This window comes from Larus michahellis, chromosome 10, assembly GCF_964199755.1.
Source record: "Larus michahellis chromosome 10, bLarMic1.1, whole genome shotgun sequence".
In the NCBI taxonomy this organism is placed as follows: domain Eukaryota; kingdom Metazoa; phylum Chordata; class Aves; order Charadriiformes; family Laridae; genus Larus; species Larus michahellis.
Window position 1 is genome coordinate 12,335,115 of NC_133905.1, and position 25,494 is coordinate 12,360,608.

General features: G+C 42.0%; 1 protein-coding gene across 2 annotated transcripts in view; it reads right to left on the reverse strand.

Moving 5' to 3' along the window:
* PDZRN3 (PDZ domain containing ring finger 3) overlaps positions 1–18,061 on the reverse strand; it is a 144,143-nt gene extending 126,082 nt beyond the window's left edge. Inside the window, exons 1-3 of one of the 2 annotated variants that reach the window (XM_074603050.1) lie at positions 17,066–18,061; positions 10,917–11,003; positions 9,663–9,770 (exon numbers count right to left, since the gene is read on the reverse strand). In XM_074603050.1, coding sequence (XP_074459151.1) covers positions 9,663–9,770; positions 10,917–11,003; positions 17,066–17,782 — 912 coding nt within the window. In that variant the 5' untranslated portion in view covers positions 17,783–18,061. Of the gene's footprint in view, positions 1–9,662; positions 9,771–10,916; positions 11,004–14,972; positions 15,049–17,065 lie in introns of those variants that run through there. The other variant, XM_074603051.1, reaches the window with a different exon arrangement.
* Between the last annotated feature and the right edge of the window lie 7,433 nt (positions 18,062–25,494).

Consider the following 25,494-nt stretch of genomic DNA (forward strand, 5'->3'; position numbering starts at 1 on the left):
GCCCTAAATTGCAGCAAAATATTTCTTTGATTATCTTAAATATTACCTTTTGTCCATGACATAGCTTCTTATTGATAAACAGTAATAGAGTCTGAAGTAACAAAAATAAAAATAATCACCCTATTCATTTAACTCATGAAAGCTCTACCTACAGCCCGTTACTATTTACAGTCCAATTTTGGTCTTAAAAAGAGAGGATTGTTAAAAGAAAGAAGAAAAAGATTTTTGTTTGGAAATCAAGTTAGAGAAATACACTTTAGCAAATGCTGGAAGGGTGGAGATCAGATGATCTCTTTGTGTGTTTCTTTAGGAGGAGAAAGAAGTTATGCAATTCCAAGCAGTCATGTGGTATGGCAGCTGCTAAAGTTACTGCTAATTTTTATTAGAGCTGGCAAGAGCCAGAAAAAGGTCTGCTTTATAAGCAAGACCTTTTAAGAAATAAACTAAATCTGCCTGAGCTGGGAAGCCTGCAGAACTGAGAGAGAAGAAAAAATAGCACTAAAGAGGTCTTTTTCCTTTTTTTTTTTTTTTTTCCTCCCCACCCACCCCCCCAGATAATTCAGGAAACTTTTTCACTCTCCCTTCCTGTTGCTGGTTTCTTTCTCATACTCATCCAATCAATCAAATATAGATATACATATAATATTACCTAGTTTTCAGCCAAAATTCCTGCTTAACTCCATGGCCCAAAAGGACTATTCACGTGCACAATGTGTATGTGCTTTAATTTACCCAAGAAGAACTATGGCGAAGAACCATGGCCAAGAACCATGGCCCTGGGCTACAGGCTTTAGTTGACGCCGTGGTGAACAAGGGGGTTGGACTAGATGATCTCTAGAGGTCCTCTCCAACCTTGGCCGTTTGGTGATCCTGTGAAGCATTTAAGGATTCTACTCTATTTGTTAAACTTGCAGATGGGATTATCCTTGTGATATTTTACAGGACTGAGCACCTGTGGCTCGTGTCATTGAAAATCTGTGCATAAATAAAATTGGATCCTGAGCCAAACTTGACCACCAAAGCTATTACTTGCTTTCAGTGTCGTGCACTTCCGAGCTCTTCAAAGTCAGACGGACTTCCAGATAAAATTCACTACCCTAAAGGGACCACTTATGACTCTTCATGTGCTATCGAATCTCAGTTTAAACAGGATTAATTCTGTACTGCTGTTAAATGGAGCATATAATTAAGCTGTGGGTGCTGGGGTTATGGATGATAACTGTGTTGGTGTAAAAGGGTCTACAGAAGAGCCTGCTGTAGGGTCACACTTATTCCAGAGATCCACCCATAGGTCAAGTCCTACAATAGAGGCTATATAATGATTTTTTTAAAGACTATTTTAACACCAGACTTCAGTAGACTTTTAAAAAGGTGCTAGTACCAACAAAAGATACTGTTTTCCATATTCTGACTCTCTTTCCACCTGCTTCACACAACTGAGGTACCTTTAATGCATAATTCAAGTTCCAGACAAGATGCTTGCACCATTTGTGCTATTTGGGAACTGTGTGTCCCAGAGCACAGTTATCACCTAGTTCTTCACAAAAGGAATGTCTCCTGTCATCTACACAGGGATGGGATCTCTGTCTCTACCATCTACTGAGCTGCCCACGCAGCCCAGTTGTACCGTTCCTTCCACTCCTAATAAATTCTCAACTTTCCCTTTTTGAAGTATTATTCCCCCACCCAGTCTTTAAAACCCAAATTCCACTTTCAGAGGTAAATTCCCTTTACAGACATAAGACTTTACAGATAGAACTTCTTTAACAATGTTACACCATTATGTGAAAACTAACAAAATACAAATTTACCTTAGATACTAAAATGCATAATAAAGTCTTAAAAGCAAAAACTTAAATACTATTGTCATTTAAAAGCCCCAGTGCTGAAGCAAAAAATTCTCAACTATTATTGTCAGCCCAGTACCATTTGTATTTATGAGATTCTAAAAACTTTACAAGTCCTGTAGTTGTGCTTTGTAGCAGGACATAAAATAGTAAAGTTATATTGTTTTAAAATTTATCAAAACATCATGCATAAAGTAAAGAAACAGTCATCAATGTTGGAATTAATTTCACGATGATGATAAGTTGTCACCTCTTAGTGTTTAATGCACAGAACTGCAGTTAATTGTGAACGGCTTCTAATTTTTCATAGTGTAAAGAATAAATTAATTAGGCCACGGAAAAAGCCCTACTATGAGAGAGACTATGAATCTAATGTCGTTATTGCTATACAATTTGATACAGTAAATTTCATCAACTTCTAATCAAGTACCCTCATTTTCCATGTTTTCCTGTTTGTAATGTTTCATGTCTTATCATAAACCAACACTTAGCAATTCTGAAAAAAGCAGCAAAACAAAACCCCATACCCCATATTGGAATATATTTTGTCTACTACCAAGCAGTAAGACTTTAATTGGCTTAAAAACTACAAATACCATTAATCAGAAGTGACTCTGCATTATATTTCTCACTAGAACAGATTCCAGGATTTCAGTTCTGTTTCTGTATTTTGTGTGTGGAAAGAAGGAAACACTTTTTGTCTCTGTGACAAAAGCAGAAATAAGGCACTAGTGGCAAGCGGATCTGCACGCCATGCTCTTGGTCTGACGAAAAATCCCACCACAAGAATAAACCAGGTTTGAGCTGCAAGATCAGAATTCAGGATCCCCGGAAAGCTTTGGCCACTCTTTCACATTCAGTACTCTCCACATTTGCTGGACAAATTCCATTTTTAACTCCAAGTGAAAAGTTATGCAAATTTTACTCAAGTGCATTTTGAATAGCAATGGTCTGAGCTTGCTTTTTTTGGCAGTTAATTTGCACTTACTTTATGGATATCTTTTAGTACAATTGACATGGTAATGTACCACATATGTACTAAATTAAGGATGATTGTGTCTGATTGCTCAATTATTATGATACAAACAAAATGTGTGAAAATAGTTGATAGGACATTCTGTGTGTTTTCTCTAAAAAGAGTCAGTGCATTCAAAAAATCTAAAAATAAAATCTAACAGTTAATCATAATGGTTTGGCTTCAAATGTGGAAAACTGAACAGGAGATGATTTAAAGTGCAAGGAATTGTACCACATGTGAAAAGAAGATTAAATTGCCCCATTGTTATATGCATCCTTTTCAAAAATTATTTGTCTGTCGGAGTCTGACATGTTTCTCTCTGCTTAGCTACAGAGAATATGAAACAGCTATTTTTCACTTCTTTGAAAGAGTAATAATTCATAACACCAAAATCTAGATTTCTCAGGTGGTTTGTATTTTCTCTGCAACGCATGTGTCACAGCCATGGGCTGATGTGCAGCATCGTGTCTGCTGCTGTAGCCCACGAGGTGACAGTCCAGGCTTGTCCTCTGCTGCAGGACCAGCGTCCCACCACCCCGGTCCTCAGAGGGAACCCCCTCTGCCTCGGCACTGAGCAGCAGAAGGCAGGCTAGGCACCGACCGATAGCTGTTTAATCAAGGTAATTAGCATGGATTGGCTTACCAGAGAATGGTAAACACAGCTGAGGGAGAACGGATGAGATATTTCACGAGCCATCTGATCGGGCAATGAGCGAGTCAACCCAGCACGTCCCTCGCGCAGTGTCAGATTTGACAGGCCAGGAAATGACCAAAGGCCGCACCTAGAATACTGTGTCCAGTTTTGGGCCCCTCACTACAGGAGGGACACTGAGGTGCTGGAGCGAGTCCAGAGAAGGGGAAGGAAGCTGGTGAGGGTCTGGAGCACAAGTCTTGTGAGGAGCGGCTGAGGGAGCTGGGGGTGTTCAGCCTGGAGAAGAGGAGGCTGAGGGGAGACCTTCTCGCTCTCTGCAACTCCCTGAAAGGAGGGAGTAGCCAGGGGGGTTTGGTCTCTTCTCCCAAGGAACAGGCGACAGGACAAGAGGAAACGGCCTCAAATTGCACCAGGGGAGGTTTAGGATGGATATTAGGAAAAAGGTGCAGCATGAAATGTGCTGATAACTTGAGCTTTGCAGTCCTCTCATCAGTGAAGATGCAGAGAATGTAGGTCCACAATACTAGAAACAACACTGCTTGGTTTGTTTGCGACTCTTGTATTTTCATCCCATCCAACTTATTTCTCTTTTGTGTTTGTGGGAAGGACAATAGTACAGTACTTAGTGTAAAAATCCTGTTGTGCCACTTAGGTTTGTTCTCTTTTTGCTGTCTGGCTCAACCCCTTGCTTCCCCACCTCCCTGCCACAGCTCAGGCTGTAGCGCTGGTATGGAATCAGGCAAGTAAAGTTACGAGAGGAAAAAATGCAGCGATAACCAAGGCCGCCTGTTTTCATTTACATTTTCCTCTTAAGGTTATTATTATTCCCTTTTGACCAAGTTGTGGTATCTATGTTTTAGCACAGGCACGATGTTGCTTTGTAAGACACCATTAACAGATACGGACAATGGGCCTGGAAAGATTTCTAGGAGCATAAACTCTAAAAAAAGCTGACTCTGCTATAGCTGCTCTCACTGCCCCGTCCTGTTCGCTCTCCACAAATGCTCTAATGTGCTTGCGTGTCCTGGCAGGAACTCGAACAACCAATTTTAAGTCACTGTCTGAAAATGTTTTCTCCTAGAAAATTAATTCCTAAGTGTATGTAGTTGCACAGTAACTCTCGTTTGCAGAGCTGAACTCTTCCATTCATGACAATGAAAAAATTCTGTTTAACCTATAGGCTTGTTGGCGTTCAGACAGCGCTTGCAGTAAGTTTCCTGCAAGCAGCTATAGGCTTTGGTTTATCCTACTAAAGCTGGCATAATTTTTGAAAGTGCTCACCAGCAATGAGAAAGTGAAGGCCGCGTTCAGTCAATAATTTTATTTACTGATTATTTGTGGAAGTCTCTTGTGAGCTGTCTGTGAGTGGTGATAAGTGGAACAGGGCGCAGAGGGTAGGGAGAACTGCATTCTGCTGGTAATACACTGAGCCTTTTCAGCCTGGAGACTGACTGTGTCTTGTGGAAAAACTAGACCCCATCACGCACCAGACCACATGAAACATTTTTTCATTTATTTGTGCACTCAGTTTTAAAATCCTCCTTGCCTCCGCAGCAGATCTTTCTTAGCACATGTGTCACGGACGGGGAAAGGTACGGCATGCACCTGCCGGTGCATCCCTTCTCGCCGCTCCTCTCTGGCTGATGTACTTGCTCTGTGCTGATTTGACTTTTCAGAGAGTACACTAACACAGCTACCAAATCAATTTTGCTGAAAGTCACCTCATGTGAGCAGAAAGTGGCTCTGCCAAAGCAGCTCACCTACTACAGGATAAACAGGGAACCCACAGCAAATTGCAAATTTTGTTTGTATGTAGGCAGTAGAAGATGATTTGCTAAAAAGTTTCACCGCTCTTATGTGTAATCTGCAAAGAAATCCACGTAATAGAACAGCAGCCTGTAATTTGTAGCAAATGAGTGTGCTTTGGGGAAAATCAATCAAATGCACTAAGACGTGATCTCAGCTCCTAAACTAATGATCCTTCCTGTGAGCAGCATGAAACACTGGGCAAGTCCCAGGTGGCATAAATCCTCAAGGTTTCAGTAGGGCTGTGACAGTTTATACTACCTCAACAGTACCCTAATTGTGCTTAAAACTTTTTAAGGCGGCAAGCAGTCAGAGTTTCAAAAGCCGCCTTCTTTCTAAACAGGCCTAAAGTTAAACAAACAAGTTTGCTAGTTAGTGAGAAGAGAATGCCATATTTAATTTATAATCTTTCAGAGCTGATGTGCTTAAAAATAAAAACTCTGAAAATCTAATTTTGTCTTAAGAAATGCCAAGCAGCTGTGTAGAGGAGGCATTCATGGCTGGGACTTGACCCAACTTCTGTTAAGAAAGGAAATTAGGACCATTTTGTTACCCTGACAAAAATGAAATCTATGAGAACAATAATTCCTTTGCATAAAAATCAATAGTTTCAGTATGTTTTTAACATGGCAATTTGCTATGGAACATCTTTACAATAATTCAGTACTGCATTAAATCAGCTGCTTGCTTTGAACGTGGAAGTACAGAACTGCAGGAAAAACATGTAGTCAAACCAGAGAAAATCTCTTGGTATCATTACTTCCTCACTTCTAAAGCAACTGTGAAAGATCTGAAAACAGATATAGGTAAGAAGCATTAGTTTACATGGAGCAGTTACAAATAAACCAAGATCCAAGTCTTTAACCCTAATCTCACAAGAATCTGTAGAAGTTATTTCCCTGGATACTTCAGATTACCCATTTGCAAAATAAGGATAATATTATTAAACAGTGAGGGGAAATCATGAAGCAGTTAACAGCCATAACACAATCTTCATAGGACCATGTAAGCACTAAATATCATTATTATTTAATAGACTCTGTAAAACAAAATACAAGGGAAAAAGGATTTTATCTGTATTTCTGTTACGTGCTGCTTTGAAGCACAGACTGTGCAACACTCATCTCAATGTATGTCACTTAGCCGGAGAAACATGTACTTCACAGTGGCATTACTTATGTCAGTGATATACAAAGGGCCAAAAATAGCTTTTACAGAAAATTCAAGACAATTCTTAAACCTGATTAACTTCTTTGTATTTAACTTTCTAAAAGATGTAGAACAGGAAATCCAAATTACATAAGGAAAGCTTGTTTAAAAATTATCACTGACGTAATTCAAAGTTTATCTCCATATCAGTTTGTCAGGGAATAGAATTTGCAAGCAAATATCAATATAACAATGCATTTGCTATCAGCTATAAACAGTCCTATGTATGTGTCTGTATTTTACACTGCCTAATCCCTGCTCAGTAATTAGAAATGTAGTAACAGTTCTAAAAATGAGAAATGACACTCTTATTTTATATGTGCTCCAGAACACACCCACCAGAAGATCCGCAGCAAAGGAACATTTTCCAAAAGGAAATCAAATAATTTATGTTTTACTTCATTGTAAATTCTCTGTGATGGATGCTGGAATTAATTTTGGAGATGTTACACTCAGCAGCTTATATTGGAATAAGAGCTCTTTGTGAAAGTCTATTTACAATCATGCTGGTGATACATAAAATCTTAATATTGAATGGACAAGTCAAAGAAGTTCTAGATAGTTAAGTTACCGTCTTTCATGCTTTTGAAAGCAAATGTGACGTGCTGGGATGCTCTGCTCTCTATGCCAAGCTCTATCCGAGTCCTCCAGCTGTGTCCTGCCAGTTACAGCTAAATCTGGAAATGATTTTTCAGACAAACTGCCAAATCGAAACTTTAGCACTGTGAAGGTTATAAAAATTTTTTCCACTAGAAGGACACTATCACTGGACATGACTTAATTTTCATCTAGATCATTTACAGGATATTTCAATTATGTAAGATAACTGGATGTTAGTATGATAAAGCTCACGTAGATGCCTTGATGCAGAAGTATCCCTTTTCCTTAACTCAGACTAGGGTAGATATAGCACACTAAATATAAATTGTACAGAATACAGAACGAAACAGTTGCTGATGTCCATGCTTACATGTATTTTGAGGGCTCTGTATTAGAGCACTTGAGTCCAGTTCTGTGAACTGGATGCCTGTAGTGGCCGGGGTGCATTAAATGAATTAATTTTATTTATAAAAGAATCCTGTTAGCACACTTAGAGACTGCTCCACAATGGGAATCAAGCCGCATTAGCTGGGTGCCATTCAGAGACTGTCTTCAACAGGAGACTCCTATTCCAAACTCAGATGCTGATGTGGAGGCACCCAAAGTCAACTATTGGGAAACAGCATGCTAATTTCATCAACATTTCGTGTATATTTAGAGGTGAGAAGACTGAATATGAAAACGACTTTGTGGTCATCACGACAAGAGTTGTCAACACACGTCAACCCATGTCAACACCTGGCTTCCTGCTACCCTTGGTGTGTTACAAATACAACAAATCACTCTAGTGTCTTTATTCTGGCGTTTTCTCTTATGTGAAAATGCAGCTTGAACTGTGGAAAAGACCCTGCACGAACACTGCTCACACAGGCCTGACTCTGCTCTGGGAGGAGACACAGAAAAGACGCACAGCAGAAAGCCCACCCGCCTGCCTTCCTCTGGCGTCTTCTCAGGGTACTGGTGTGCACCCAGCAGAGCGGCATTTAGTCGCTTAGCCTGGCCTGTGCTAACATCACCAAACGCTAAACTTGTGGAGAAATGGAGCAGTATGGAGGAAGTAAAAAAAAGTTTTAAAAAAGAAAAGCAGTAAGGAGTGAGGTCCCTTGCAAGAGAGAGCAGATGCTGTAGAGCCCATGGAGGTTAGCTGTCCTTGTCCCTGTGCCGTGAGCGAGGGGGACTGCTGCAGCCAAATCCCATATGACTGCAATTACAGACCAACTTACGGTGCTTACACTCCAGGAGCCTGAACCAGGCTTGCAGAGAGGGACTAGGACATTTCCTAACTTTGGGGTATTTGATTTTCCAAAGTTTTGGTTTTCATACAGTTGTTTGGTTTGTGTGACTATGTACTACTTCAGAAACGGATGTCAGCTTTTCAAATAGGCTTTGGGGAAATACGTGCTTATGGGAAAACTTTCAGTTCAAACAAAATTGCATAGTTCTCACAAAATTGTCCAGACCTTTTCGCAATTATGTTACATCATACATATAGTTTAAGCAACTCTGGATCATTTCACAGCTCAGCTTCTTATCTTTTTATAGTTCTGCTACTGTGGCTCCATTCTTTCCCGTATGAAGAAACTTAATTAATATTTTATATCCTTCTAAACTGTGAATACAATTTACCATAACAGTACAGAAAATAGCAAATACACATTGTCCCCTGCCAACAGAAAATCCTTAACAGCTGTTTATTACTCATTTGCAAAACATAAGAGCAATGGAATTCCATTACTTAGAGAAACTGGCTGTTCCATGATATCCTTGGCAACAAACACCGCACTTATCTTTTTGAACAATAGACTCCCAAAGTTTCTCCAGCTTACAAAAATAAGACAGTGAAGAATACTTTTTCTTAACTGTAAAATGCTACACAACGGGAAACTGACTCACAATCAGCTGCATTTTGTTTCATGAAAACTAACCTTTCTCCCCCAAAAAAAGAAATCTGCTCACTGCAAATTGTGAGAAACGTTTCAAGCAACCATCGCTTTCACAGGAAGGACTTTTTATTGAGGTCAAGACTTTGGCAAAATGAGAAGAAATTCAGACTGCAATCTGAGTAGCATAAGGACTTACAGACAACATTAAGACACTTTTATAATAAACCATACAGAAATTGCAGAGCAGAATTTTTTCTAACTGTTCAAAACTTGGTATTAAATACCAAGAAAAATAAAATCATGGTTTACACCACAGATATTTCACATATGGTTTTAACTAAATAACTTACAAGTTTCCAATAGCTTTAAAAAGAAATATCTACGGCATACCAGATAGATGCTAGCTCCTCAGAAAGTCAGGACATGCACATACCATCCATAATCTGGTTTCTATATTTAGGTAAGAACTATACCTAAAGCCATGAAGGTCAGCACTGAATCAAGTCAAGCATGTTTTAACAGACATGTCTTCTAGACAGTGTTTACCACAGTACATTTCTTCTAAACCCACACTAAACATCATGCCATTTGAAGACCCGAGATGGAACTCGCACTATTAAAAGGGACTGGATAATGTCTTCACATACCTCAATAATCCTGTCATGAATCTGTAGCCCTCCTTCCTTAGCAGCAGGCCCCGTGTCAACTATTTTCGATACAAAAATTCCTTCGCTAGATGAACCATCTTGATTGTCCTTTAAGGATGAAAAGAAAAATATATTATTGTACCTTGAACTAACTCTGGCCCTCAGCTAAAATTGGTCCATGTCACAACAATGCATGTAATTTGAAAGAAATATTCTTGCTGATGTCTTAATATGGAATTACTTTGTGCTAATGAGAACACCCGATACTCCCATTCTGAGAGATTAAACAACCAGGAATGGACTTCCATTAGGTACATGAGTTGCACGATAATAATTTTTCTCTTAGTACAGCTCAGTAGTAATTGTCATTACAATTATTCATAATGTAAACTCTGGTGAGACAGCAGCCTGCTTGCACATCAAACATAAGACAACAGTGCATTTTTATTTTTAATTGCACAGCTCTGCCTCTGGAGACTTAAAAATAAAACCATGAAAAACAACTTATACCTAACAAGGTATTTTGATATTCCTATGTATTGTGTCACCAGCTTCTACCAGTGCAGAACAACGTCTCAGAAAATTTAAAAACTCTAACTATAAAGAAAGAATAACTTTCAAGTGAATTTACTAGGAATAAATCGTGATTAATGTCAGATTTCCGAGTGGCCAAGAAGTAGTTCTGAATACTTTCTAAATTACTAGGACAAGGTATAATCCACTCCTTGATCTAATTAAAGTCATATGCAGCAGCTCCAGCCAACAAGCATCCAGAAAAAATACATTAGTGAGTGTATGGTGCAGGAAACATCTGCTGAAATCATAGAATTCAAAAGTCAGTTGTTTAAGTTACATCCCTTCACCTGCACAGAGGGCTGCTTAATCTCTGGTGGAAAGGAGAGTAAATAACGTGTTCTTAATGAACTGTAAAGAGCCTAAAGCTGTGGTCCTTGAACTCATGCAACACCTTCAACGCAGTATGGTCTGAGAAAGAGATACCACAGGTTTCACCATTTTGGGAGCGACACTGCACCAATATGAACGTTGCTAGCTGTGACGATGTGCAAGAAGAAACATGTTGTGAGAGAAAGGACAGTGTAGTTACTAGACATCCGATACAAATCCGAATGCAAGAACTGCTCTGAAAGAATCCCAAGAGAAGCAAATGCTTGTCAGCAGCATTTTTCCTCTAAGTGTTGACCTACATGCTTTTCCCAACTGGAAAGGGCAAACATATTTTAACAATTAACATACCACGCATGGTCGGCCACCAATAATATTAAATCCAAGAGAGCCAGAGTCACGATGAAGGACGAGAGTCAGTGCTTTAGTTTCTTCACCCTACAAAGAACAGATAAACATACTAAAAACATTTGTGTGCATTGGTAGGTAGGATAGATAATACTTCTATGCAAGTTTGTTAGGTTGATTTCTTATTTTTTTCCCCCGATGTAGTAGAGAAAAATAGTTAGAAAACCTTTGCAGGAGCCAAGCCAGCAGCTCGCAGCCTCCAGCCACCCACCCTCCTCCAGCAGCACCTCTCTGCGAAACCCACCCCCTAAGATTTATGCGTATTTTTTATTGAGATCCACAGAGAGACACTTAACAGCAACAGAAGATATTTATATGTAATACTGGTTCCTGCAACTACTTGACCTAGTCATATGTGATGTGTTATTTAACATGCTCCATGTTTCCAGTAGTCAAATTCTTGACTTTTCCAATGCTTGACAGTGACTGAATCTTAGGACTGCATTTTTATGTTGCTTTTCTCTCATGCTAGCTACATGGCATTGTTTTAAACGGCATCAAACGTGAAGCCTTATACAACAGAAATTCTCTGGTGAGTTTTGGAAAACAGCATTAAACAAAACAGCTACAAATTTTGCAAAAGAGCTAGGATGCCAATTGCTCTTCGCAGCACCTGCCATGAATAATTTTTTTCTTTGGAATTCTAACACTAGCAAACCAAAAATCTTCTATAATTGAAAAACATTATGTTAATTTTCTAAACCATGAAATTGTGCAGTGAACAGTTCTCTGACTGGACAAAAAATGTACAACAAAGATAGACTGGATGGACTTGTAGCATTTGGGGGACTGCATAAACATGATCTGTTTTCCTGTCCTTACCCCAGCTTGTTCCTAACTATAGATACAAACCCATACAAAATGTCCTTTATGGCATAGTGATGTTACTTAGGTCTGTTAACTTTCCTTAAGACAAAAGTAAGTGCATGTACCGTTAAAGACAACTAAATCCTCACAGCGTACTAACTACAATCTCCATCAAGTGTCTGTTACTTACAGCAGAACACTACAAAACTATACAACAGACAAGAGCAGAACACTACAAAAAGCTATTGGAATAACAGTTTTGGTTTTTTTAGAAATCAGAATGGGATCAGTTATGTCGTGCATCTACAGATATATATGAACCCTGCTACCTCCAAAGTCTTTTTCTTTGTTTTATCCAAAGGGTGAAAAAGTTATGAACACAAAAAAGTTTGAGGAAATTATCTTACAAGTCTGGTTTTCATAACCAATTAATGACAAAAATGACAACAGTTACATTGTAATTCGATGCAGATGTTTTTAGTTTGTGCATTTTTCTTCTAACACATCAATTTGAAGTTGCCAATCAAATATTAATGTCTATTAAACTCATAAAAAAAAGTCAAAGTAATCCTGGATTACTGAATTACTCCTACAGATTTGGGGCTGATAACAAAGCCCAGTTCCCTGCCAGTGTAAACTGGCAGCGCTCCACTGACCGCGTGCTTGGAGCTCCACCGCAGGCGAGCTGCACCAACACCTTCCACCTCAAAATTTGGTTTACAATTTTTGCATCACTTTGCGATCATTATCTTTCCTCCAGGTCAAATAATAAATAGACTTGGACCTGATACTGAGAAACATGAATAAGCTCCGACTGGTTTTATTTGGATTTGCCTGCGCTCGGCATCAGCGAGAATCAGGTACCCAGGAATGAAACATGAATTAAAGGCTATTTCCCTGCAAGTCTTCAAACCCAGACCTCAGAAAGGATTTCAAGGAGCAAATTTCCAGTCCTCTAAAACCATTTTCAGGCACTGATAATTCGGGATTTGAAAGACAAGGCCATGCCTAATGCCACTGTTTACTTCCCCTATTATGCCTTTTTAAGAAGGCAAATCAATTAGAACAAGCAAGAAACAATTACGACACTGCTCTCAAGACACTTTCAGTAATTGAAGTTGAATGTTTTCATTAAAGCCTCCTTATGTGGCTATAATTTGATGGTTTTATACCTAGCAGAACAAGTATTAAAGCAGGTGGGTTGGAATGAGTCAAAAGCGGGGGGGGGGGAAGGTAATGCAGCTTTTTGTAGGTATTCCTGAAAAACGCCTGGGGGGGGGATTAAAGAAACTTTCCAGCCCGTTCGGATGGATGTGTACACTCTCTCCACCTTCTCCGTGGCAGCAGCATCGTTTTACTGAGCACAACCCACATGTCAGTGCAGAGTGCTAATCCCACCATCGGTGCCCAACCGCCCCGGCGCTGGGGAGGCAGCAGTAAACTGCCTGTAGCACTTGGGTATTTTTGCAGATTCACATCTTAACAATTCACATCTTTAACAACCTTCTTCGTTTCATAAGGAAGCCACGATGCAAATGACTTTTGCAGGGCTCTGCCTTTCTCTTCCCCGCCTCCCAACATGTCTGGCGTTCCAGTGAAACAATCATTAAACAGTGAGGTAACTGTGGAAATGCAGTGGCCGGCATCCAGCCCTGCCCCGGCAGCTGGTTCGGCAGCAGACCCGATGGTTCCTGGCATCTTGTATTCCCACAGCTGAACAGAACTCTTAAACATAATTCTTGAAATTACTGTGCTTCCCAGCTGAGTAATGTGGAGCTAATAAACTGCCTTTCCCTTTAGGTATTGGAAGACTCTAATTTCTTTGGTAGTGCTGTGGCTGAGGTCTGTCTTCCTTACGGGAAGCACTTAGCTCCTTGTTTACTGGCGAAAAGGCTGCATTGGAGAAAAAGATACCATCTTGTTTTTAAGGACTTCATCTGGCTTTTATACAATTAAAACTTGTGTTACCACCTCCACAGAGGCATTAAACTAGAGGTCCTAAATACCAGATCATGAACTGGTTCCCCAGTCTGTCCCTACCTTTGGTGGTCAGTAGAGCAGAAGGGCTGCAGCCAGCACCACCAACTGCTGCTGAGCCTCCCTACTCATTTCTTCCCAAAGGACTTTGATGGCTGTGTACATAAAGGAATGACCAGATCAGCTTATCAATAGGTGTGAACAGTGGTATGTTTCAGCAAGGATTAAGCATTGTTTGAATAGCATGAGGTTTTCCTTGATTATTTAGACTTTGATGTTCCAGGATTGACATGTCTGTTCAAAGGAAATACTAATTTTGAGTAAGACACACCATCTTCCCTGCCACTCCCTCCTCAAGCTTGCCTCACCTCTCCCCACAATAAGCCTTACCTCTCCCCACCAAGGAATAAATAGTCACTCTCTCAATAAACCTTCAAACTTGTTTTTTGGAGTAAGCACAGATCAGGCATCCAGGAAATACCCAGGAAAATTAAAACGTTCCCTCAGTGCCAACACACATGGAAAACAACTGGAGGCAGTGAAGGCACATTTATCTGTTTAAGGGACTTATAAAATTGTGTGTGTATGTAGAAATATATCTATTTTATGTATGTCTTCTGTCAATATAGTTATGGCAGCGTTACGAAACTCCCTTCACAAATGGGAGATGGCAGCCCAGGAAAGCTATGTGATTCATCCAATATCGAAAGGAAGTTCACGCAAAGGCAAAGCCAGACCTGGGTCTCCAAAGCTGCTGAAAAAGTTTGCCCCAGCCAAAAGACCACAAATGGGGGTCTTTCATGAATGGCCCAATGTCCCTCAATATCATATTTCCCCTTTAACTAAGCATTTAAACAGAACTGCAAGTGAGCATTTCTTCTGTTTTGACTAGAGGATATGTCATCTGATTTATTCTAGATGGGTTCTACAGCTGTAGCGACAAGGAACCATCAGGCAGGGAAGTCAGAAGATCCTTTTTCTTCATCTACTGAGGAGCCAGAACATCCTACAGTAAGTTTTGGAACCACCACATTTAACCTATGAACCCAGTTTGTTAGTATCAGGCCTACTTGCATTTTAATGTAGACTGAATTATATTTATAACAAAATATATGAAATATTAATAATGATTATAATTAAATAATGATACCAATGGCACTGCATGCTTTGAATAAGAAATTACTTCTGAAATTGAAATAAGTTATTCCACATTACCATGCCTGTAATCCGTGTGTTCAGGGACTGAATCCTTAGCCCAGTCTGCATGCCCCGCTGAGCATTACAATCTGCACCGCGCAGTCTATGCCAGCGTCTCCGAGAAAATAACCCCAGAGTAAAAACTTGGAAGTGTGCCACAGCCCAAAATTGGTAAAGCATCCCCTGCGCTAGGTGACTACCAAAGGTCTTTTAAAGAACCCTCTAGTGCACAAAGATGCAAGTTTCCCGATTGTACTTCTCTGGGAGCTGGGCAGACTAAAGCTGTTAGTATTGGAAAGCTGCCCAAAATGCTGTGAAAGACATGTAATTGATTGACCGCTAGACCACAAGTCTGTGGTGACATGACACCTTCCAGCTTTCTTCAGATTAGGCGCTGCTTCAGAAAACTGTATAACAGCCTTTTGTAATACGGCTGAAAACAGGCACAGTCGTCTCGGACAGCTGTATCCATAAATTTGATAAAAAGTATTGCTGGAAACTATGTACCACGCACATTCACAGCTATGTGAAGCAGCACCTTTCATGGTAATAGCAGCTCACACTACACTTTACAGAGCTGAATAACGCAAAACCAACATTATCATCACTAGCCACAAAGAAAGGAAGGAGGGGCAGTGTGAGAATAAAGGTGTGCTGTTCAGATCCGCTCAGAGACGAGGAGGTAGAGGTTCAGTGAGATGATTTCGCACAGCGGGATGGGACGATGGGCTTTCCCATCATCCACAACGTGAGAGGGAGCAAAGGCAGCTGCGTGCTGGGCCGGGGGAGCAGAGAGCCCCACAGCCATCGCAAACTATGGGGGGATGCAGGAAAAGGAGGAGACGGAAGAGAACTGGCCTGAATCTTGACGTGAATGTGAAGCCCCTGATTTATTTTCAGTTTTAGTAAGATTTTAACCAGTGTCACAACCAGCATTGCCAGAATTTAAAACAGCACATTCAGTATTAAAATACTCTTTCTGTTTTTTGAGTTAGCCAAAACACGATGGGTTGTTTTGCTCTGGGTTTCTCAAAAGAAAGAAAAGAGAAGAGAGACTCTAACATGAAGTTTTGTTTCCTTTACGCAGCTTTCTGAACCTCAACATTACCAAAGGTGTGAATACAGATGTTTGACAGTTTTGAACAGTTTAATACTGGCTGTGTCTGTGGTAGCACATTCCAGGTCACAGGGAGGACTCTGAATGTCTTCATTTAAAAGATAATTGGTTTCAAGAGCTTCCCTCGCTGGGGAGCCTCATTCCAATTAAAACTTGGGGATTGTTGTAGCTCTGGCTTTTGATTCCGGTCATTTTATAAATGGTCTGATTCTGAGGGGCTGAAGTCAAGTTAATTTTTCTCCTGCTAAATTGAGCTTTTAAAGAACCCTCTGTGACTCTGGAAAAAATGCAAGTACACAGCAGCCGTCTTGTATTTGGACACCGATGTTACAAAAATGATAGCTTCGGATCATGAAATAGCTAGCAAGGTGTCTGAGTTGTGTAATAGCTAATCCGTAAAACAGCATTTTGTGGGAAGCCATATTCTGGGACACTAGGTGAGCTAAGGGTCTGGAAAGCATTGGGTCACAACAGCCTCTTCCAATTCACTCCGCTTTGTGTTACTCCCGGGAGTCAATTTTTGGTGGTTTAATACCATTTCCAGCCCTGGAAATTCCAATTTTGCTGTTTAGAGGTTTCTTTGGGGAGAGAACTGAGAAAAAAATAGTCATACCGTGCGCTTGGTATTTTGATCCGTGAATTGCCATATGGGGTCCAGATACCAACGATGGTCACATATATATATATGTGGATGGAAATATATATATGGAAACCGGTAGGTGAGGGCTATTAGAAGCCAAAGCTCAGGTATTTCAAAGGCTCTGGGGCCGGACGGGCCCCTCTGGGCTCCCGCTCGCAGACCGGAGCCCCCGCGGCCCACCGCCGCGCTGCCGGCCGGGGGGCAGCCCCCACGCAGGACCGAGACCCCTGCGGGGCCCCTCCTTTCGGCAGAAACCCGCCGAGAGACAGGCGGGAAGGCGTCCCCCCTCCGAGCCCCGCACCGCCGCCGGGGGGAGCGCAGGGACGGGGGGACCGGGCGTCCCGCCCCCCTTACCTTGCCGGGGGAGGCGGCGCGGGCGCGGGCCAGGGCGTCGAGGCGAGCGCTGTACTGCGTGAAGCGCTTCTGATATCGCAGCGCCGTCACCTGCAGCTCCAGCTGTGCCGCCGCCAGTCGCGACAGCAGCGACTGCTCCCGCTTGCCGGCTCGCAGCGCCTCCTTCTTCAGCGCCTTCTCCAGCCCCGCCGCCCGCGCCTGCAGCGCGGCCCCGTGGGCTCGCAGGGCGCGGAGGCAGCCGTGGCCACCGGCCCGCCGCTCGCCGTGGGTCAGCATCAAGCCGCAGCCCTGCTCGCAGAGGCCGGCGGGCCGCGCCTCGCAGCGCTCCCGCATGTGGGCTTCCACGTCGCGGAGGTTGAGGACCTGGCGGCAGCCGCGGTTGCGGCACTTGGCCGGGGAGAAGTCGCAGGTCTCGGCGTGTTCGCCCAGGTGCTGCAGGGGCACCACCGCCTCGCAGCCCCGCGCGTGGTTGTCGCACTTGATGTCCAGCTTGAGGATGAGGCTCTTGAGGGGCAGGACGTGGTTGAGCTCCTTGGTGGAGATGCGCTGGCAGTTGACGGGGCAGCTGCCCTGCTGCACCACCCAGGGCAGCACGCAGCCGGCGCAGAAGACGTGGCCGCAGGGGGTGGTCAGCGGGTCCTCCAGAACTTTGTTGCACAGGTTGCATTTGAAGTCGGGATCCACGTCCCCGTTGAAGCGATCCAGCTCGAACCCCATCCTCCTTCCGCTGTGCCCCCCCTCCCCCCAAAAAAAAAAAAAAAAGCGGGGAAAAAAAACACCCAAAAAAAGGGGAAAAAAAGCCCAGCCAAAGTAACCAAAGTGCGGAGACGGGACGGGAAAGGCAACAAAATAACAATAAATAAATCTCAAGCAGCTACCCCCGCCGCCCCAGGAGGAGCTCCGGCGCCCAGCCCGGCCCGCAGCGGTGCCGGGGGAGCCGCGGCGCCCGCGCTGTCCCCTCCGCCCCCGGCCGCTCTGTCCCCGCTGCTGCCGGCCCCGCTCCGCCGCCGCCTGCGCACAGCGCCGCCGCGCGCCGCCCGCCCCGCCCCGGCCACGCCCACCCGGGACGCCCCGGGGGTCCCCCCCGCGGCCGGGTGGACACGGACACACACACAAGGGTGGCTTTGTTTCGGGGGGCGGCAGGTATCCCGGGGGTGGGCGGCGGGAGGGGTCCCCGGGGGGGACGGGAGGGGAGCGGGGGGAAAGGGGACGGTGGCTGGGAGCGGGGGGGAGAGGAGGAGGGCAGGGACGCGGGAGGATGCGACAAGGTGAGAGAAGGAGAGGAAGGAGGGGCACAAGCGATCGTCCCGTTTAACGCGCGGTCGGTAACGAACGGGACGGCTGGCCCGAGGGGGAGTGTGGGGACACGGTGGCTGGGGACAGGCAGAAGTTGGGGACTTGGGAAAGGGCGCTGCGTGGAGCTGCCCTCCCGGGCCGGGTCCCGGCGAGCTGCCGAGGAGCTGGACCGACTGTTCAGTACAGGGAGTATCTCGCTTTGGTGAGACATCCTTACCCTGCCACTGGGAAGAAGCTCAGAGAGACCAGTCTGCCAGTGCTGCTCGGGTCCTTATGGAACTGGGATGCGTATTTTCTGTGTTTGCATAGCCTGTTAATGCCCCATTAATGCCACTTGGATGTTAGTGAGGGGGATCCGAAAAGGTCGCTGCTTTTGATTTCTGTTTCTGCCTGGAGATGATTTAAAAGCACTCCAGAATATGCTACAAAAAGCTGGCCAGACCACACCTGAAGTACCAGACATAGCATTAGGCAAAAACAATTTCTCTTACAAGGCAAATATTCAAGTACCGAATAAAGCAATAAAAGAGAACAGCTTTGTTCATTGTGGATGGCAGAGCAGAATTCTCACATGCACTAAAGCCACATACCAGCTCAATTGTTCTTTTAATGTCTTTTGCTGTATGGCAAAGTCGAAGCCCGACCAGAAACTTCAGTTTCAAATGACCTTTAGTATATGCCTATTATATCCCGGTAAAATGACTTTCTGAACGTCTGGGATGAGTATTTGTCTGTTAGTGCCCTTTAGAAGATAACAGACCAGTGGTTACACAGCTATGTTCCCAATTCAGTCTCAGGCAAGTAGTTTTTAGTATTAAGGGTTTTCACTTTTCAAATATGAATTCCATCTGTAGTGCTCATTTCATTCTAATAATTAATGTTCCGTAAAGCTTAAGGTCACTTTTAGCTGTATACATGACTCTAACGAAGAAAGCGTGCACCACATATTTAGAGTTATATACCTAGCTAAGGAATTGTTTTACAAATTTGTTCCTTAAAAAAAAAATAAAAATTATGGAATATAGGACTATGCCTGCAGGTTTTCTGCTAAATCCATCTGAAGGTTATGCGCAGTCCAGGGCCATGGTGATAAAGTTTAATTAATACATGTATATCACTGGCTTTCTGAGTATTCTATTTGATCTATAGTGGTGGTTCCCATATTTTCTTTTTGTGCTTCAGTGCCTTTTTCCTCTTCCTCCTCTTTCTCATCGCTGCCTCCTCAGGATTCCTCTTCTCACCAGTCTCTGTTACCATTTCCCTTTGTGCAATGCTGCATCTCTTTTCCTCCCTCCCACCACCTGGACCACCAGCCGCGCACTCTGCGATTCTCCATGCTTCGGCTGTAATGTTGGTACGCTTCACCGTAGGACACCGTTGTTTTGCAGTTTGTCACAAGAGCTCGGACAGCTGTTACTAGTCATGGCATCCATTCTTCGTGGTGGGCATTTATCTGAAATAAAACTTCAGATTACATGGTCTGGGGATGCACACCGTCCAGATGAGCGACTGGAGTGTTGGTGTTCATGTCGGTAGCTGCTGTCTCAGGCCTCGTCTTATGGGGAAATCTATCAATGCAACTGTTTCTGAATAGGCTTTTTTCAAGATAACTGCTATAAATTAGTGCCCCGTGTGACCACCGGTCTTGTGACCTTCTTTACATGAGTTTATAAAGTGCCCCGCGCATTCAGGGTGGTTGTAAATAGAAATAGAAATACATTACTTCCTTCAGTGACAGCTGTAGCAGTTTTGGTTTAGTATTTCAAAGATGTTGATGGAGGATGCTTGAGGCCATTCCTGTTGAAGCCAGAGGCAGAGCTTTTATTGATTTCAATGCGAATGATGTCAGCACCAGGTTCCTTAGGCTATTTGAAACTGTACAAATATTTGGATGGAAAATATGGGCAAGAGCTTGAATAACATTTTCATTCGGAGTCATGGCTAGGCAGATGGTGTGCTGAATTCTGTGATACGGTTTAATGTGCCATTTATGTAGGAGTAGATACTTTCTTTAAAAATTAAATCTTTTGAAGGCCACTGCAGCCTTGCATTGAGATGACAGTTTGGAGTGCTGACAGGGAATTGAAGTTCCCCTCTCCCTGCTGCCGTTATCCACAGGAGAAGGCACAAATAGAGCTTTCCCTACTGGAGACACTTACATTTCAGTTCTCCCTTGGAAAAAATGTTTAAAAAGCAGTCTCTCAACATGAGCCTTTAATGTTATTTTCAAAGGCTGAGGTTTGAAACTGAAAAGAGGTTTGGTTTCCAGTGTATTGCCACCAGGGCTGAAATTACATTGCCACAGCTATAGAAGGTCATTTTTAGTTAGTCAGGTCTCTCATCATCAGAGGTAGTGTACTGGGGTGGGACCATTACTGAACCATTAGGGCTCTGTCATTTAACTTTGCTGTCCTGTCCACAATGCCAGCTCTCAAAGGTCATCAAAACTAAGGCTTTTGCAGCAGGTTTCATTCGGTCTGTGTTTTTTTTCTACTGCTGTGAAGTTTCCAGTCTCACAGAAAATCAAATGCAATTTGATTGGAGGTACTAATTCATCTTCATTTGCTGTTTGTTCATAAAGGTTAGCATCATTTTACGTTTGCTTATGAGTTCTTTCCAAAAACCATGATTCTTTTTTACTTCATTTTGTCTTTAAAAAAGTAGGAACCATTAGGTAATGCAGAGAAAGAGTCGAATCCTGCTCCACGGCAGCCATCTGTGTCATTCTTCTGCCTTATTTGAATCTGACAAAACCCCTGAGGTTAACAGGACATGTCCAATGTAACATGGTCTTCCTCATGCACTTAGCTCTTGCGTTGGAGCCTTTTGGAAACTGAAACTCACAATGGTCCTGGGCATATTGAAAATATGTGTAGTGTATTTAGAATATATGCAGTATATTTAAAATGTCTCTAAAATGTCAGGATCTTCTCAACATTCTGTTCAGTGCTAAGCACTGAAGCACTGTACAGAGTTATACATTTGAAAGATTCTATATTCTATGACATTTTATGACCTTTCTTGTACTGTGTATGTTTTACATGATTTTCTTTATCTATCTGTGTAGCTCCTATCATTAAAATTCAAGTAAAATTGCCTCAATCCTTTATTTTTACTGCTGGTAGAAATGTAAGTTTTCATTAATAGAAGATACACAAACGAGCTGGTGAAAGTGCACCAAATAAAATGTCGGTCTTGTAATGGTAGAGCATTGCCCGTATCAACCAGAGTAGAGACGGTTCATAATGATAATGGTTTATGTGACATTTATATTAAGTATTTTGTAAGAGGTTAGACTCTGGCTTGGCAGTTGAGTTAGGATTTCAGGATTTTACATGTATGAGTAGAAGGTCAATACAATATTAAAATGGATGCTTAGAAGTAAGTTGTTCTCATCGTTTTTCTCGTTAATATGCATCAATATTTACTCTTTAATCAAAACGGTGCCAGTGGTGGGTGTTGTGTGTATTCTGGAGATGTGTCACACAGTTTAGAAAAAGAAAGAAGGTACATCCTAGTTATTAAACAAAGACAATTTGACTGTTAAGAGACAAAAGGTACTTTTTTTAAAGATGAGGAGGTTTGGGGGTCTTTTCTCTTTAAAAAAAAGAACACATATTAGCAATGGAATGAGCCGCATCAAAAATCTGTATCAAATCCCCCTCTCTCTGAAGAAACATTTAAGCAAGAAGTAACAGATAGCACATGAGCATCCTTTCTTGATGTTCCCTGCATGTTTTTGTGTAGTTGCTTAAGAGGTACTTCACTGCCTCAGAAATTTAGCTGTTTTCAGACACATACTTGGACTGGCATCATCTGAGCCTATTTCATAACTGGCTTCCTTCTCATCACCTCTTCACATAACTAAAGTCATAGTAAAGTTTATATTTTATTCATGAATAATTGAGAGACAAGGTCCACAAGAATTTTGGCTATAAGTACACATTCCTATATTAATATGGCTAGAGATAAATATAACATAATGCTCTTATTTCTGGGGCTTTTTAGGAAATTTGATCAGTCAGCCTTGTTGAGTGCTCTTTGTCTAAGCAGTTACATTAATTCACCACTACAATATCTGAGAGTCTTGAAGTTACTTATTATACATTTTGTTATGAACAATCCTCACTAAGTCTTCAGCTGAGTGCTAGAAACTGAATTCTGCTTTTTCTGAGCAGTTCTTCACTTGGTGTTGGAGCCAGTTTTGGTGAGCAGTTGCTTTTTATGAGTAATTCAGTGATTTGAGTACACGTCTGAGGCGCAGACCTGACCACCACTTGCCCAAAACTACACAAGGATGCCAAATTTCAGTGGAGGCTACATCCCAGAAACCACCCAGTATCCAGTACTATGGCCATAAATGCTGTATCTTTGAGTTTCCTCAGCAGTAGGTATCAAATTATGATGTAGACGCCACATTCTGTACCATATAATTTCTTTGTCTTTTCCTCCCTTATTTAAACAATTTAGAGAGAGAGAACTGACATTATATATATCTAATTCCCTTTCGCACGTCTTACACGTTGTAACTAATGATAACGTTTAAATCCAGACTGTAATTAACTCAGTGGTAATGGGTGGGACGTAAAACGCAAGCCATAATTTAGAGGCATATTCTATAGGAGTTTGTACGATGAATTCAGTAATAGTGGAGGTCAGTCCACGTCTCGGAGAATAGAGAGCGCTCAGTGAACACAAATTGCTGAGCACCTTTTCCCCATTTTCCATGCACAGACCTGTCAGATAGTACTGACACATGGGGCATTTTGCATGGGTAGGTGTGTTTGGGGTTGCGTTTAGCTGACAAAGCTGAGAGCCTTTGGATTGTCCTTAATTGACAGTCTGGCCCCATGAAAAAGAGGTGAAGCTGTCTTTATCTGTGACTCTGTGTTCACATATAAACATTTCTGAAAGTCTTTAAGTCCAACGCTTTTCTCTTATAATGTGAAAAAATATTCCTGCTTTTGAGAACAGGAATGAAAATTAATTTACTTTTCATATGGGCAGAATGACTGTGAATAATGTGGAATGTTTCATTTTTTCCACATCAGCAATGCTGCTTTATCTCAGGATGCTTTTGTACCGTTTCCAGAATAAACAGTTCTTAGTGCTTGCACAAGGTGTATTTGACAAGCAGGCTTTTGTGATCATCCACTATTTCTTAGGTAGAGCAGTTACCCCGCTTATGTATTTACAGCGCTGTTTACCTTTTTATAAGCTAAGAAGAAATTCCCTTTTAAAACATATGTCTTAGTTCAAAAGCAGAAGCCTTATGGAAAGCCCAGTCTGTTAAACAAAATTTCTTAAATTCCGGGTCAGGTGAGCCCCAAGATAGAAAAGAAAAAAAAAAAAAGGTTAGGAGAATGCTGCTTTGCCTGATGAGTGCTATAGCAGGATGTTGTCAAGACCACAGCTCTATATGGGTTCAGGGGGGCACAGAGTATCTTTGGATGGTAAGTCCAGCTGTTGCTATTGACCTCTGTCTCTAGAAGTTTCTAAATTGCTGATTGCCAGAAGCTAGGAGAGAATCACTGCAAACAGACCTTATCTGTGCAAGATGAGTATCTCCAGCTGATTGCTTTTAGAGGCAGGATTCTGGGCTTGATGACCTTTAATTTGATCCTAATTGAGCTTTTGGCTTGTTTTTTTTTTTTGGTAGTCAAGGTATTTTGGAAAAGGGTTGTGGCTTAAGGAAATCTTTTTCATTTCAGTGCTCTTGGATTTTCTGTAGAATTTATATTGCTTTAAAACACAAGTTTTTAAAAAGGAGGTTCCAGTACTTAGAACTAGTAAGCACGGATTTTGAAGAGTTATTTCTTTATTTCTTGTTGGGAAAGGTGTGGGATAAAATGAAGCTACGGGTAGAGAGGTGTAACAGGCCTTTGGGAGTTAAAGCAGGAACATGACAAAATTTGCCTGGTGAAAAGAAGCAAATATGGTGAGTGTGTGGAATGTGCGACTTGAAAAAAAAATGTATGCCGTTTTAGAAATTAATAATAATTAATGTATGTGATTTAAAATACTGTAATAAAAATAAGTTTAATCCTTTTTAAAATAAACTTTGTATGATCAGGCTAGGATAGGCATGAAACCGGGTATGTGGGTCAAAAATGTCTTACTGTGGTCTGGACCTTGATGGGAAGGGTTGAGAACTGCTGTTTAGTGTGTGCGCTCTTCATTCAACTCTGGGAGCTGAACAAGAGCTCAAAAAAGTTATATATTTTACGTGTTAAAAGATTTGATATGGGAGGATTTTATATCAGTGTTCTGCTTGCTGCATTGCGACTGTTTATCCCAGCCTGTACAGAGATGTGCAATAACATCACAGTGATGTTTCGGAGAAATAGTGAGCTTGATCCTTCGTGTGATAGAAGTGAAAGATGTCTGTAGGAAACTTCCCATATACAGCCAGAGATCTCATACCAAAAACCTCATTTTTATATTTCGGGGATGTTAAATTGGTGACATTCTTGCCAGGGAAGTGCTACAATTGGGGAACGGTTAAGCCAGTGTGATCCAAGCCTCCAAGTGATCCAGTGTGAGCCTCTTGATCCAAGTTAAAGTTTTGATTAATATTAATGATCAAAGATCTTAAGAATTTAGTCCCCATTGAATTAGACAGTCAGTGGATTAACAAGACATATGCTAAGAAGCTTACGCTCGGTCAAGCCATTGTTTTTCTCATTAATATGCATCAGTATTTACTCTTTAATCAAAACGGTGCCAGTGGTGGGTGTTGTGTGTATTCTGGAGATGAGTCGCACAGTTTTGAAAAAGAAAGAAGGTACATCCTAGTTATTAAACAAAGACAATTTGACTGCTAAGAGACAAAAGGTACTTTTTTTTAAACATGAGGAGGTTTGGGGGGTTTTTCACTTTAAAAAAAAAAAGAACACACTTGAAGGTACAAAGACTCTTCCTCTTTCCATGAGCAGAGTCCTTTGGGAGCTCTAAACTTCTTTAGGTGTCATGGCTGACTAGGTACAGAGACCCCCAAGGCCTCTCCGCTATGGCTCTTTTATGTGACTTTCTAGTTGTGCGATGATGTGGAGCGTCAGGAGCTTTTAAAAATCTGTATTTGTGCTCTGAACGCCACAGAACTTGAGTGTAGTCCTACTGCACAAGATGCTGCG